Source organism: Pyrus communis, chromosome 12, assembly GCF_963583255.1.
Source record: "Pyrus communis chromosome 12, drPyrComm1.1, whole genome shotgun sequence".
NCBI lineage: Eukaryota > Viridiplantae > Streptophyta > Magnoliopsida > Rosales > Rosaceae > Pyrus > Pyrus communis.
Genome location: NC_084814.1, coordinates 415,683 through 432,129, shown reverse-complemented (window position 1 = coordinate 432,129; position 16,447 = coordinate 415,683). Strand labels below are relative to the sequence as shown.

The window sequence follows — 16,447 nt, the reverse complement described above, 5'->3', positions numbered from 1 at the left end:
AAAATAAGCTACATCTACCACTTTTTCAGCGACGTATAAGGATGCTCTTAAAACACCAAAATATCAAAGCTATGAATAAACAAAGGCATGGGAGAAAAACATAGTGGGAAGTGATGGTAATATCTGAGATTGAAAGATAAGACAAAGAAGAAGGATTTAAGTTTGTACACTTTGCACGATTTTATTTTTTATGAAAATAAAATTACTTGAATTCTTTATTTATTTATTTTCATGATGCACGGGGACAATTTGAGTTTTACTTAGGGGAAAAGGATCCTCGTCGGATTCTTTTTCTAAAGATCTCAAGGATCTCATGATCGTAATTACTCATCATACATAGTGTAGTTAGAAATCATTTTAAATTTTAAATTTAAACTTAAATATAAATAATATATAACAAAAACTGATTGCACGATGTACGATGAAATGTCACAATCACGAGATTCCTTGGATCCCCAAAAAAAGGATTCGGCGAGGATTATTTTCCTTACTTACGAACTATTGGACAAGTGACTCTCTATTACAGTGATGAAAGACAGTGTTGTCTTTTCACTGTGATGTGGGTTCAAATTTGTTAGACTCTCTAATTTTATATCTAATTTAACAACAAAAAAAAAAAAAGAAAAAAAAAAAAAAACACTAGATCTAATGATAGAGAAAAGTGAATTCTATCCAATTTTATATATATATATATAATTTTAAAATAAAGCTTAGGAATTATATGGACCGTCCAATTGTGTGAGTATTATCTAAACCGTCCAATCTAATTCAGTCCCTCAGTCCTCTCTCATTTTGAGACTCCGCCTCCTACCTCTCTTCTCGACTCTAACCTTCTCAGCTCTCTCGATTCCTCTTCTCCTCCGCCCACCTTCTCCGAGTCTCGACTGTGGCCAGCACCACACCTCTCGACCACACGACAGAAAAACCACACACACACCTACCGCTATCTCTCTCTCTGATTCTCTTTCTTTCGATCGAGCGACTCTCTGGCCCAAGGTATTTGGTTCCAATTGTTTTCGAATTTTAGGGTTTTCTTTCGAATTACTTTCTATGGTTGATTTTTGTGAAAATTGGGGTTTCAGGAATTTTGGTTGTTTCTGGATTTGGGTTTGGATTTCTGCAATTAAATTTGGATTTGGATTTCTCAATTTGAATCATTTGAATTTCTGCATGCACGTTTGATTTCTGCAATCGGATTGGTTAGATTTCTGAGCATGCATGTTGGTTTTATGTTGAACTTCTGACCATGACGTTGCCGTTTCATATATTGGATTTCTGGGAACTTCTGAGGTAGCCCAGTCCTAAGAAATTATACAAGAACGTAGGTAGGTTGGAGTAGAAACTGAATCCTTTTGGGTCAGACCATGGCTCCCTCACAAATAACTAATATCAGTATCTTGGCATAACAGTTATCTATCTTGCACGCCATTACAATTACTGCATCTGTTTTAGTTGCCTTTTTAAACTACGGGTGCAAGATAGATAACTGTTATGCAAGAGACTGGTATTAGTTATTTGTGATGCAGCCATGGTCTAAACTAAAAGGATTCTGTTCCAGAGGACTAATCATAATCTAACTAATTGTATCGGAACAAACTTTCACTATAGACTAGTTATAATTTAGTTAGATTAGTTTTGTTCACTATAGACTAGTTATAATTTAGTTAGATTAGTTTTGTTCACTATAGACTAGTTATAATTTAGTTAGATTAGTTTTATCCTTTCAGCGCTTTCAAGATTCTCCTCTATATTCTTCTTTGATTACTTACATTAAGATTTAAGAACCTCCTCCCCCTCCCCAAACAAAAAGAACATATATATTGCTTCAAAGAGGGTTAAGTTCCTTTCAGATTTAAGATAAGAAAAGACCACTGTTGCTTCACTGATATATATGTTGCTCTGTTTGTTCTTTCTGATGAGACAGAAATGTCTGTTTTCTTTGATTTATCCTTTCCATATTCTTGCTGCATTGGGTTATGAATGAGGTATGTTATTGGTATAGCAAATTTAAGCTTTGATAATTTATAGGCATAAGTTTGAAAAGACATCGAAAATAATCATAATCCATGGTATGTTTATGCGTCCTTTTTATGGAAGTAGAGCGATGGATGGCCTTTTCTTTTTATGTTTGCTCATTCGTTATATATGCAGAATGAGAATTGATTTTTGTGTTTGTGAATGGCACAGAAGGGAGCAATGGAAGAGGTCAAACATAAACCTAGGAAGGAGGGGGAATCCAAGAGGAGTCATCGAGATCGGGATCGTGAAAAGGAGAGAAATGGAGAGAGGCACAGGGATAAAGATAAAGATAAGAGAGACCGTGATAGTCGGCGCTATGAGAGAGAAAAGAGTTCTGATTCTGAGGAGAGGTATGATAGGGAGAAGCATGGAGACAGGGATAGTGATAGGAAGCGCAACCGAGATGATGAAAGAGAGAGAACGAGAGACAAAAAGAGGGATAAAGATAAAGAGAGGGACAAAGACAAAGAAAAGGAGAAGAGAGATAGAACTAGAGAGAAGGAAAAGGAAAGGGAAAAAGAAAGGCAAAGAGAAAAAGAAAGAGAAAGGGAAAAAGAACGACAAAGAGAAAAGGAGAGAGAAAAAGAAAAAGAACATGAAAGAGAAAGAGAAAGAGAAAAAGAAAAAGAACGAGAAAGAGAGAGGGAGAGAAGGGAACGAGAAAGAGAGGTAGAAGATAAGAGGGAGCGGGAGAGGGAGAGGGAGAGGGAAAAAGATAGAGATCGGGAGCGGAGGGTGCGGGAGAGGGAGAGGCGCAGGGACATTGATGCTGATGATATTGATGATGATGGTAGGGAGCGTGATAGGAAGCGACCTAGGAAAGATAACAATGACTACAAGGAGAGAGAGAGGGAAAGGAGTAGCAGCAGGTCAAACAGACATAGGGATGATGCAGATGGGAGCCCCAGAAAGAAGTCTGATGAAGGTGATTCCTCTAAGGAAGAACAACCAACCCGTGAGGAGGAGCTGGAGGATGAACAACGGAAATTGGATGATGAAATGGAAAAGCGGAGAAGGAGAGTTCAGGAATGGCAAGAGTTAAAAAGAAAGAAGGAAGAAACTGAGAGAGAGAAGAATGGGGAAGGGGATGCTGATGAACCTAAGTCAGGAAAGGCCTGGACTCTTGAAGAAGAATCTGATGATGAAGAACTACCTTCCTTAGAGAAATCAGAGACAGGTATAGATGTTGATGAAGAAGACGATACTGACAGAAAAGTTGGAGATGCTGTGGCGGTAGTTTCTGAAGATGAAACAGCTGCACCCGCTTTGCACAATGGGGCTGATGATGTTGCTGATGATGAGGAAGTTGATCCTTTAGATGCTTTTATGAATTCTATGGTATTGCCTGAAGTTGAGAAGCTGACCAATGCAGTGGAACCATCAATTGTTGATGAAAAGAACAAGGATAAGAAGGATGGTCGAAACAATGGTGAACAACCAAGGAGAGGTTCAAATAAATCTATGGGCAGAATAATTCCTGGGGAGGATTCTGACTCAGATTATGGGGACTTGGAGAATGATGATGATCCCGTAGAAGATGAAGGTGATGATGAGTTCATAAAAAGGGTGAAAAAAACAAAAGCTGAGAAGCTTGCTGTAGTTGATCACTCAAAGATAGATTATGATCCATTTCGTAAAAATTTCTATATTGAAGTGAAGGAGATCTCAAGAATGACCCCAGAAGAGGTGGGGGTGTATCGGAAACAATTGGAATTGAAGATCCATGGTAAAGATGTGCCCAAGCCCATCAAGACCTGGCACCAAACTGGACTTACAAGTAAAATCTTGGAAACAATAAAAAAGCTTAACTATGAAAAGCCAATGCCAATTCAGGCTCAGGCAGTGCCTATAATTATGAGTGGTCGAGACTGCATTGGCATTGCAAAGACTGGGTCAGGCAAAACCCTTGCATTTGTGCTGCCAATGCTGAGGCATATCAAGGACCAGCCACCTGTGGTAGCTGGAGATGGGCCTATTGGGCTTATAATGGCACCAACGAGGGAGCTTGTTCAGCAAATTCACAGTGATATTAAAAAGTTTACAAAGGTACTTGGTCTCAGGTGTGTGCCTGTATACGGAGGTTCTGGTGTTGCCCAACAGATTAGTGAATTGAAGCGGGGGGCCGAAATTGTCGTCTGTACCCCTGGTAGGATGATTGACATACTGTGCACAAGTGGGGGGAAAATAACAAATCTGCGTAGAGTTACTTATTTGGTTGTGGATGAAGCTGATCGAATGTTTGACATGGGCTTTGAACCACAGATCACCCGAATTGTACAAAATATCCGGCCTGATCGTCAAACTGTTTTGTTTTCTGCCACCTTCCCTCGCCAGGTTGAAGTCTTGGCACGCAAAGTCTTAAACAGACCTGTGGAAATACAAGTTGGTGGAAGGAGTGTTGTGAATAAGGACATAACACAATTAGTTGAAGTGAGGATGGAAAATGAAAGGTTCTTGAGATTGTTAGAGTTGCTTGGGGAATGGTATGAGAAAGGAAAAATTTTGATATTTGTTGAGTCACAGAACAAATGCGATGCGTTGTTCAGGGATCTGCTTAGGCATGGGTATCCTTGTCTCTCACTTCATGGGGGCAAAGATCAGACAGATCGTGAGTCCACCATAACTGACTTTAAGAGCAATGTTTGTAATTTGTTGGTTGCAACAAGTGTTGCTGCCAGAGGGTTAGATGTGAAGGAGCTTGAACTGGTAATCAATTATGATAGTCCGAATCACTATGAAGACTATGTTCACCGTGTTGGCCGAACAGGGCGAGCTGGCCGGAAAGGTTGTGCTATAACTTTTATCTCTGGGGAAGATGCTAGATATGCTCCGGATCTTGTCAAAGCGTTGGAACTCTCTGAGCAAGTTGTTCCAGATGACCTAAAGTCTCTTGCTGATAATTTCACGGCAAAAGTAAATCAGGGACTTGAGCAAGCTCATGGGACTGGTTATGGGGGAAGTGGTTTCAAATTTAATGAAGAGGAAGATGAAGTGAGGAGAGCAGCAAAGAAAGCACAGGCCAAGGAATATGGTTTTGAGGAGGACAAGTCAGATTCAGAAGATGAAGATGATGGTATTCGAAAGGCAGGGGGCGACATCTCACAGCAGGCTGCCCTTGCTCAGATAGCTGCCATAGCTGCTGCCTCCAAAGCTAGTACAGCTTCAATGCAGACCCCTGCCTCTGCTGCCCAACTACTTCCAAGCAGTGGACTGCCTGTTTCTCTTCCAGGTGTCCTTGGTCTAGCGTTGCCAGGAACAGCAGCAGTTGCGGCTGGGACTGGTCTGCCTCTTGTGGGCAATGATGGGGCTGCTCGGGCAGCAGCAATTGCAGCTGCAATGAACTTGCAGCATAACTTGGCAAAGATTCAAGCTGATGCAATGCCTGAACACTATGAAGCAGAATTGGAGATAAATGATTTTCCCCAGAATGCTCGATGGAAGGTTACCCACAAGGAAACTTTGGGCCCTATATCAGAGTGGACTGGGGCTGCCATTACTACCAGGGGTCAGTATTTCCCACCAGGAAAGGTTACAGGACCAGGAGATCGCAAGCTCTACCTATTTATCGAGGGCCCTACTGAACAATCTGTCAAGAGAGCTAAGACAGAATTAAAACGTGTTTTGGAAGATATCTCAAATCAGGCATTATCGCTTCCTGGTGGAGCTCAGCAAGGCAGATATCAAGTTTTATAAGTGTGAGAACTCAACTCCAACTTACTGTAGGCATTCTGTTATCTGCTTTTGCTGAAGTTAATTTGATTTCCTGTTCCTTGCAAAATGTTTCTCGGTTGTCTAATGAGGTCCGTATGTCATGATTATGGTTAACTGATTGTGTTGAACATGCCTTAAATGTTCAACTTGTACTATAAGCCTACTTTATTAGCCATAAGTGAAATTTCATTAGTCTTTTCTTGAATACTAGATAAGCATTATTTACACATGTCATCTAGGAAGTCATACCCTCGGGTTAAATGTTTGTGGATTGTACTTGCTTTGCGCAATTTTGGGCCCCTTTTAATTTTCTTTTCTTTCTTTTGTTTACCATTTCCATTGCGCGAGGGGTGTAATGCATATGCTCGCATGTTCAATAGTGTCTCTGCCCATTTCAAAGCTGTCCAAGAGATGAGACCGTGGTGCGACACTTCCTCCTCATGTTACTATTGTTCGGTTCAAACTGGCGTTTAGAGTCTTCTGGTCCATTTTCTGTTTTATTTGTTTTCCGTGGACTCTCAATCTATTACTATTTATGTATATACATTTGACTGCTTTTTATTCTTTTGGTGTTCTTTCCAGGTTTTGTTTGGAAATTGCTGGGGACAACTGGTGAGACTTCCTTAAGGTAGCGCTGGATGACATCTTAAAGGATGCGTTTCTAGTAAGATGGTCATTATTATTGTTCTGCATCCTTTCTGTACTGTTGAAAGGTGGCCTTTAATTTGGTTCGATCAGCATCAACTGTCCTCAAAATTGATTAAGCTTTCGGTGTTGGTGTTTGCTATAATGGGTTACTGAGCTCCTTGCTGAGATCACTAGTCTTGTGCCCTTTGCTTTGTTGCAGTGTCTGTAGTGCAGACTGCTTTTGAATTTGGTCCTATACTTGTTCATTGTCACATTCATATGTTTTAATCATCCAAAGTGGTGGCTTTGGTTTTGCTTTCTAGTAAGAATATTCGTTTTGTTTGCTTTAATAAAGTAGTTTGAATTTGTCGGCTGTCTAGTGAGATGCTCTTATTCTAATACAGGAGTTGAGCAACGGTGAAGTTTTGCTGATGTGTTGTTTGTTTGTTTCAGCTTGGGCCGTCAAAAGAAGAAAATACATGGAAGTGATCATTCCTTATCATCCAGCGATACTTGTAGTGAGCGCTTTCAGTTGATTCCACCACTTCCATGGGTATAAAATCTCGTTGAAAGCGGAGCTCTTCCGTTTGGAGAGCGGTCCTTACCCTAACAGCTACTTTGGTAGGTTGGATGGATGGATGGGATAGGTGGTTGGGATTAGAATAAGCCTAGGAAATGCTTTATTGCTGATAATGGTATACAGGCATGCAGTTTTTTGGCACTTGCTTGATAGTTGGTACGGTAGCAGAAACCAGTAGGGATATTTTACAAGATTTTTTCTTTTTGCGTCCTCAGTCGTTTGTATTTGGCAAATTTGATTGCTGAATATAACGCCGCCGACAGAGCATTCTGTCTGATTATCTATCTGTTCAAATGATTACTCTGGTTTTTCGTCTCTCTCAGATCAATAGGTGGTGGTGGGGAAGCTGACCCGTCCTTCTTTTCCTCTGTATTTTCTCACCTTCTCCTCACCTTGTTCTTTTTTTTCTTCCCACTAACGGCTAATGGCTAATGGGTATCTCAAATACGAAAAACCTTTCACGGCCGGCCGGGTACGCCGCCAACGTGACATCTCATGCTTATGAGTAAAGGAGAATTAACACGTGTTGACTATTTGGCATGAAAAGCCACGATCACGAAAGTGGTGTACCGTATTATACAAGTTTGCCGCTCATTCCGATTTCTGCATCGAACCTTCGTTTCATGAGGGTTGTAGGATCTGGAACCTGAATAATGGCTTCCTAGTATCTACCAAAGCAAGCAGTAGCTAATTAGCTATTGATGAAATTCATAAACCCTTTTTTTCAAACATCGGATACTCACATGGTGTTTTACGTGTCATAATACGAGCAGAAAAAATGATACATCTTCTTGTGTTCCTCGACTTGTTTTATGATACTTGGAAGTACTCATTTTATTCAGATCCGCTGATGAATTGGGACTTTTGTTTTATTGGGTTGTGAAAAAGAAGAAAATGCAAGTGGATATAGATAATGTAAAATAGTGTGTGGAAGATGCAGAGAGCGGCTTAGCTTTTCTTCCTTTTGTTCTTTCCTTTCTTAGCGAGAGATGATTAAAACGGACAAATAAAATGCCATCGCATTGTCTCTTTCTGCGAGAGATGTATAATACTAAACGTTGTCCACCAGATTTTATTTTCTTCTTTTTATTATGTTTCCAAGGATGCAGATGCATGATGAGTTTAGTCTTTAGCTCATCGTTTTTTATTTGACTTCTCTTCCATTGTGATCTAGAAACACAGTTGTTTTCATTACCAAAAGGAACCCAGCGGTCTCTTTTTCATATTGTAAATGAGATGATTGAAAGATAGTCTATGTGGTAAAAAAAATTAAGGATTTAAGCTCTTTTGATAAAGTTTGTTAGGATTTATGCCCAAAAATTAAAAAATTTGTCAACTTTTCTTTAATTATTATCATGTAAGCCACACATATTAAGCTAAATGGAAAATCTTTGTTAATTGTTAGCATGTTAGCTTATATGTGAGGTTAACTTTATCTTTTTTGTCTCACATGTGAGCTTCATATGCTAACAATTAATGAAGAGTTGGCGAAATTTTCAATTTTGCGCTTAAATCCTAACAGACTTAACCACATGGGCTTTAAATCCTAAGTTTTTATTATCACATGGGCTATCTTTCAACTGCCCTATCATCACATAGACTATTAATCCAATTGAGCTTTTTTAATAATTAGTTTGTTTTTAGAGCATCTTCAATGGAGTCCTTATATAGAGACAACCACCGTATAAAATGAGTATAAAACAAATATAGGGACAAAATGAATCTCCAATTGATCGGAAAGTGAGTCCCTTAAGTATAGGGACTAGCAGGATACTTGGTGTATGTACCCAAATATAGGGACTCTATAGGAATTGAAATGGTGGACCCAATAGTACAATTTAAGTGGAAAAGTAGACGTGGATCCCAGTCACATGGTCTTGTGTTTTTATTTTTCTTTTCAATTGTTTAAAATGGATGGTCTAGATTGATTATTGCTTTTCAAATTTTTTACCATTGAAAAATCAACGGTTCTAATTAAATAACCATTTCAATTTAGGTTACTCTCTTATGTTTGTTATCAATTTTTTTTTTCTCTTTTCATATTGACTCCGTTGAAAGATTAATAGTTTCAATTTGGGTTACTCTGTAATGTTGTTCTCTCATCATTCCTATAAATACCAAATTATCTAACCAAAACTTACCACAACTTCATCTCCTATACTCAGTTCACTCGTACTGAATTCACTCATTCTAGTTACGTTTTCATGAGGAAAAAAATTGGTGTCAAAATTTGAATTTTTTTTGTTTAATGATCACAAAAATATTTTACGAGAACGTAATGTTAAATTAATTAAAAAAATGTGTACCTAATCAAATTATCACATAAATTGTAAAAGCCTCAAATTTAGGGCTTCTACTATAAGGACTCTCCTATTGGAGACAATATTCTTTTACGGACACAAAGATTCCCTTTAAGTCGTTAAATGAGTACTCAAAGGTGATGGTGAGAGTCTCTAAATAGGGACTCCCATTAGAGATGCTCTTAGTCTTTTTAGTTTCGTAGACCCCCCTTAATCTTGAAGGTTATTTTTGTTTGATTTATTTAATCTAATAGTAAAAAATAAAGAGAAGATGTGAGAGGTTAAAAGGAGTGAAAATCATTTCCCTAAAAAAAAAAAAAATTGAAAGTAAAAATGACTCAAAATAAATTTTGATTTTTAATTTTTAATTTTGATTTTGTATACTTTTCGTTAGACATTTCTTTTACATCATTGCGACCACTCTTCCTATACTCTTTTATATCCATTCTTTCTCTTATGTATTACTCTTCTATTTTCAAAACAAAAATAAAAATAAAAACCAAAATGTTATCAAACGAGTCTCTAAATTCTAGTGTTAGTAAGGGAAATTCAATCAGCTTTCAACTTCAAAGACAAGGTCATCAAAAGCCCAGGCCAATCCTCTTTGACTAATACTTCCGCCACTCATCTTAATGGCCAATAAACGATCATGGCCGAAATCTGATGCTTTTAATGTTTTTTAACTTCAAAAACTTGTAGAAATTTGGGCTTTCGAATGCACTGACAACTTGTTTTATTTTTGTCTTGTAACTTGGCGAAAACAAATCACCACCAAATCTTTACTTGTCTTCTTCTTCTTCTCCTGGGCTTTCACCGAATGCACCGACAACTTCTTTTATTTTTGTCTTGTAACTTGGCGAAAACGAATCACCACCAAATCTATTTTGGGTCGAAATCTTTTACCAACGTTTCCGAGAAGGAGGAAAGAAGAAACTTCTCTCGCCACGTTGCTAACTTTTTATCCAAGTAATTGTGGCTGAAGAAAGAAGAAACTTCTCTCGGCATTTAGGTTTCACAGCGTAAAGATAAGGTTGTTACTTTCTGTGAAGTTCAACAAAGATGCTTTCAGTGTCCAACTCAACAAGGGCAAATTGACACACTCCGATCGAGATCAGGACATGCTGGCCATCACGTGGAAGTGACGTAACCATGTGCACAGTGCGGAAGCTAATAAAATAATAATAAAAAAATAGTACGAATAAATAAAATCTAGCTTTACACAAAGTAATAACAAACATGTGCAAACGTAAGTGTGAACACAAAGTTCAGAGCACGAATACCTAATGCAGTCCGGGAGGAAACGACACAACAAAAGCACACCCGAAGGTGGTCCTACACTGATAATAATCTGTCAGATATGTCGGGGAAATCCTCTGGGGAGCCACCAAGAATGCTAGCCAACTAAAATCTGGAGGGACGCAAAACAAAAAGTGTGAGTGGGCAAAAACAAAGCTTTTCAAAAACCATTTCATAAACAAGATTTTAACCCCTCGCCGTAAAACCTGTATACTTCCCAGAAAAATAGAATATACATATATATATATAAATCATGCTCCGACATATGCCATGTCACATGTCTCTAAATAGAATGCAAGTGCTCAGGAATATCAGGTCAATGCCATATAAGCTGTCAGTCGGAGTCACCTAACGTGACCTGTACGGCTGAATCTAGAGCTCAAATCTCCATCTCTCTAACTATACCTGCACACGAGTCGGAACCACCTAAAGTGGTCTGTATGACAAGCCTGGGTGTAATATAAGTACGCTCAAGTGCTACGATCACGTGAAGGCTGGGCGAATAATCGCAGATCACCTACGAATCGGAACCACCTAAAGTGGTCTGTACGACAGGACTGTGCACCTAACTTGGATCCAAGATGAGCGTGTAGTGTGGGAGGTGAACATCATGTGAAGGACTGTGCCCAACTCTGGGCGGGAGCACTAACACTGGGGGTGCAGGTTATGAGCTCTCTATGCATCTCAAATTACTACTGAACGTAAACATAAATCATAACTCACCTGGCACTTACCTGTGCGTCCGCAGCACCAAACATATATAAACATATGTGACTCATAATGTGTAAATAAATGACAAACAATAAGCATGGCATATAAACGTATAATGTTTCAAATCAATTTCTGGGAAAAACATAAGTATATAGGTATATACGGAAAACCAAAAGCCCACTCACTGGTATGTAGAAGGGTCGTAACCTCCTTGCCTCGAGTGACCACGCTCGTCCTCGGGATAGGTATCACCTATATGCGAAACAACTATAAAAACGTTAATTTTAAAACACATAACCAACCTTATGAAATAACTTCTCATACGATGCTCAAATGGGGTGTATGAATACACCAACGTGATCTACTCAACCTCAGGAACATCCCCATATTTTTAGAAAAATTTTCCACCGTTGCACGCGCCCCCACGCGCCGGCCAAGGCACGGCCACTCGCAGGCACGTGCCTGGCACGCTGACGGCGTCAGTTAACGCCGTCAGGAATATTTCGTTAACTTTAATGGATTCCGTTAACGCCGTTAGGAATATTCCATCCAAACTGACGGAATATTCCGTCGTCTTCTCCGGCAAGGCTCTGGCACCGTCGCCGGCGTCGGAAAATCGTAAAAATTTCAAACCTTCATATCTTCTCCGTTTTTCAACCAAATTTCACAAAATTGGTACCAAAATGAAGCTTGCAACGAGAGGAACAAATCCATACCACTTTCAAGTGCTAAAATCCATGGAATCTCGCCGGGAAAACACCACCAACTCCGGCTAACCTTGTAACTCACGATCCCGACTTCCAAAACCTTCAAACAAACCACCCCGAGCCTCCTAAGGACCTAACCAAGCTTCCTACAAGCTTGAAATTCCAAAAAACACAAGAATTAACATGGGCATGAACAGTGACAAAATCGGGGTATCCCGAGTTCGACGTGAAAACGAAGGTATCCTTACCTGAAATGGGTATGGTTGAACTTCTACGGACCTCACGAGCAAGAATATGTACTTTGATTCTTCGATCTGTGAAGATTTGGAAGGTTTTGGGGTATGTCCGTACAAATGGGAATGGAAATGGGAGAGAGAAATGGCTCGGGACAGGGATGTAGGGCAGGGAAGGGTGAAGGTGTGTGTGGGGAAATGTGTGTGGTCCACAACCAGTCAAACCAAGCTGAAAAACAACCACACAACGAAAATTCACACTAGGGGCAAAATCGTCATTTCACACTTACGGTTTGAAAATTCCGGAACGGGCTGTCACACAAATGAGATGACATCTTTTAATAAAAAAACCAAATACTAACCAGTCGATTTTAAAGCAGTGTTGTTAATTCAAATTAAAAATGCAAATAAAAAATGCTACTCCATTGCTTGATTCTACGACTTTCTGTTAATTCAAACTAAAAATATCCTCAATTATCTACTTGGGAAATAAAAACTGAGACAACTATATGCTGCCTTTTTAGACAGAATAAAAGCCTATCCAGGCTTATCGCATCGCCACCAAAAGCCTAGCCCACTTGGCTTCTTATCTCATCATGATCACAAACATTCCATCACATGCATGTATCTCATCAAACCATCCTGTTCAATTCCAAACCACATGCATGACAACACTTACCCGTCATCATTGTCACCAACTTTTAGGACTCGATTACTAAGGAAAACGATCGTCTCTAGATCATTTATATCTAATCCTCCTCGTTAAATAATTCGAATCTTTAAAATTTGATCAAACGACTGAAAATACGGGCTCACTCTAAAACTTACAATAATTTTAATCATTTCATCAAATTTCAAGGGTCCGGATTGTTTGATGAGGAGTATTAGGTGGAAACTTTGACATCCCACATTGCTCAGGGGAGTGATCCTTAAATTTATATTCTCATCTTTACCTAGCATGAGGCCTTTTGGGAGCTCACTGGCTTCGGGTTCTGTAGGAACTCCGAAGTTAAGCGAGAAGGAGGCTAGAGCAATCCCATGATGGGTGACCCACTGGGAAGTTGCTCGTGAGTTCCCAAAAACAAAACCGTGAGGGAATGGTAAGCACAAAGCAGACAATATCGTGCTAGGGTGGTGGAGTTAGGCCCGGGAAGTGATCCGCCCTGGACCGAGATGTGACAATTGGTATCAGAGCCTAACCCTGATCGCGTGTGTGCCGACAAGGACGTCGGGCCCCCAAGGGGGGTGGATTGTGACATCCCACATCACCCAGGGGAGCGATCCTTAAATGTATATTCTCATCCCTACTTAGTACGAGGCCTTTTGGGAGCTCACTGGCTTCGGGTTCTGTAGGAACTCCGAAGTTAAGCGAGAAGGAGGCTAGAGCAATCCCATGATGGGTAACCCACTGGGAAGTTGCTCGTGAGTTCCCAAAAACAAAACCGTGAGGGAATGGTAAGCCCAAAGCGGACAATATCGTGCTACGGTGGTGGAGCGGGCCCGGGAAGTGGTCCCACTCGGGCCGGGATGTAAAAATTGGTATCAGAGCCTAACCCTGGTCGTGTGTGTGCCGACGAGGACGTCGGGGCCCTAAGGGGGGTGGATTGTAACATCCCACATCGCCTAGGGGAGTGATCCTTAAATGTATATTCCCATCCTTACCTAGCACGAGGCCTTTTGAGAGCTCACTGGCTTCGGGTTCCGTAGGAACTCCGAAGTTAAGCGAGAAGGGGGCTAGAGCAATCCCAGGATGGGTGACCCACTGGGAAGTTGCTCGTGAGTTCCCAAAAACAAAACCGTGAGGGAATGGTAAGCCCAAAACGGACAATATCGTGCTACGGTAGTGGAGTCGGGCCCGGGAAGTGATCTGCCCCAGGCCGGGATATGACAGAAACGATTTGGAGATGATTCATTTCCGATTACTAATTCGTAATCAAAATAATAAAAAAAATTAAATTAATGAAGAGTTGGAATAGAGAGGAGTTGAACTTGGATTCTTGTAGTAGCTGTTTACTAAAGTTTTCTAAAATCTAAATAAAAATAATATTAATTTCATATAAATTGTTTACTAATTTATTGAAATTGAAATGTAATTCAATATGATTACTAATTAATATAACATTCATTGTCAATTAAAATTCTATAAAATTACCAGTTTAACCCATTAACTAAAACAGAATATGAATAAGAAATATAAGCAGAAATGTAATTTCACACAAGCAAATTTTGCTTTTTTTCTTCTTTAAAGCATCACCTATATGTAATCCTAACATATCTCTAATTAAAATAAATAAATAAATAAATAAACTTCACACTCCCACATTTTCTATCACTCTCTTCTTCTCTCATTCTATTTCAAAAACAAAAATAAAAAAAAATTTCACACACACTTTGTTTGTGTCCAAATACTAGTATATAACAAATTAAATTACTATTTGTATACTAATTAATAAAAAATTATTTATTAAAAGAGAGAAAATACTAATTAATAAAAGAAACCCTAACCAAATATTATCTTTTTCTCTTTCGTCAAAAAAAAAAAAAAAAAAAAAAAAAAAAATCTCAGCTTTCTGTTCATCGAAACCCACTTCTCATCTGAGTGGCACTGGACAAGGGCGCTGGGCAGAGGATGGATTTGCTCTAGTAATGCGAAGGGTAGTGTTGTAATTTTCAGAATAAAATGAGAGTATAATTGGTTGAAGATTCGCATTTCGGATTCCCCATAAAGTGGACAGTAACAATCCAAAATCCAATCGCATCAGCAGCTTCGAAGTGACCTTGAGCAAACAACCAATATTGACCAAAATGATAATGATTATAGCGCATGCGGCGTGCTGCTAATCATTTCCAAATGCTAATCAATATCTTTTGGTTACTAAAACCTTTCCATTGCAACTAACCCATACGCCTAAATCCAAACATCCAGAATCACCTTGGAATTGCACTGCTTTCTTATCTCGTATAAGAAATTGTCAAAATAATTTATTAAAAAATAATTATTATCATTAAATCATAATATTATTTCTTTAAGCAAAATTAACTTAATAACTTTTCATTCAATGATTTAAAATTCTGCTCACTCAACGATTTTGATTGTTCAAATAGATGGCGCAAAATCGAATACAAACAAGTAATGTTTTCATGAGGGTCAAATAGAACATTGCTTTTTTTTTTCTCCGGTTAAACGATAAATTTGTTAGATTAGAGAATTGACGAAATTTGAATTCATGTCGTGATGTAAAGACAAACATTCTTTCTCGTCACTATGGTAGAGAACCATATTTTGCAAACAAACCATTATTTGGGTTATTCATTAAAGGACGTGATCATTCTATCTTAAATGTGATATTGAAGATGAAGAATGAATGAATATATTTAGCCACATATTTTCTGAGAATTAATTGCGAACATGTGATTGCAACAAACTCTGGTTTTCTGACTCTCCATTGGGAGGGGACATGACATGAAAAAGACGAGACGTGTGTTGATTAAATTAAAAGGAAGCTAACGAAAAATGTTGAATACTTTGAGTTTTAATAATAAGAATAAAATAAATAGTATCCGGTTTGACTTTTTAGTGTAAAAATATAGTTTTTCATTTAAGTGAACAGTACATCGAACTTTTCATTAAAACTCCCTTAAATTAAACCTTTTCATTTGAGCGCCATCCCATGATCCCATCTAAGGATGGGGACGGGCAGGTAATCGCAGTTATTTATTCATAGGATGTGGGTGGGCGGTTAATCGTAATTATTTACCCATAATCGTTTATATTCATACCTGCATAACTGGTTACCCATTGGGTAATTGCATAAACGGTTATACTCATACCCTTAATAGTTTATAAACGGTTAACCATAACCATAATCGTTTACTCATTTAACCATAACCATTTACCCGTTTATTTATTTATTTTTATAACCATTTAGCCCTTTTTTTTCATCCATCAATATATTTTTTTTAACAACTTGAAAATTACAAAAGAAAATTTTGTCATAATTTTCGTTGTTTGACAATTAAACATCATTATAGGTACATTTTAGCATGCATTTCCCTATTTTAATAATTTAAGTCCTCATACAATTTCAATAATTGAAATAATAGTTTACGAACGATATTTTTCTGCTACACCCAACAAGTCTTTGATTATAATCTATATGATTACAAAGTAAAGCTTTTAAAAATAAAAAGTGATCATTAATTTGAATACTAGATGATTCAAAGCTCTAAAATATTCTAATAGATACCCGTTATAACCACCAC

The 16,447-nt window shown here is 38.5% G+C and overlaps 1 protein-coding gene across 9 annotated transcripts; it reads left to right on the top strand.

The window, feature by feature from the left end:
- The first annotated feature begins 793 nt into the window (after positions 1-793).
- LOC137709867 (DEAD-box ATP-dependent RNA helicase 42) lies at positions 794-7,252 on the top strand. 9 transcript variants are annotated; one of them, XR_011064948.1, is made up of 4 exons: positions 794-996; positions 2,188-5,714; positions 6,313-6,394; positions 6,811-7,252. XR_011064948.1 is itself a non-coding variant. In XM_068448843.1 (4 exons), exon 2 carries the CDS (start codon positions 2,197-2,199, stop codon positions 5,710-5,712), a length of 3,516 nt encoding a protein of 1,171 aa, XP_068304944.1. In that variant the 5' UTR covers positions 794-996; positions 2,188-2,196; the 3' UTR covers positions 5,713-5,714; positions 6,313-6,358; positions 6,811-7,252. The 9 variants fall into 9 exon arrangements, 1 of the variants encoding a protein (XP_068304944.1); XR_011064945.1 differs by having other exon boundaries at positions 6,313-6,679; XR_011064946.1 differs by having other exon boundaries at positions 2,188-6,152; positions 6,313-6,358.
- Positions 7,253-16,447: the final 9,195 nt, after the last annotated feature.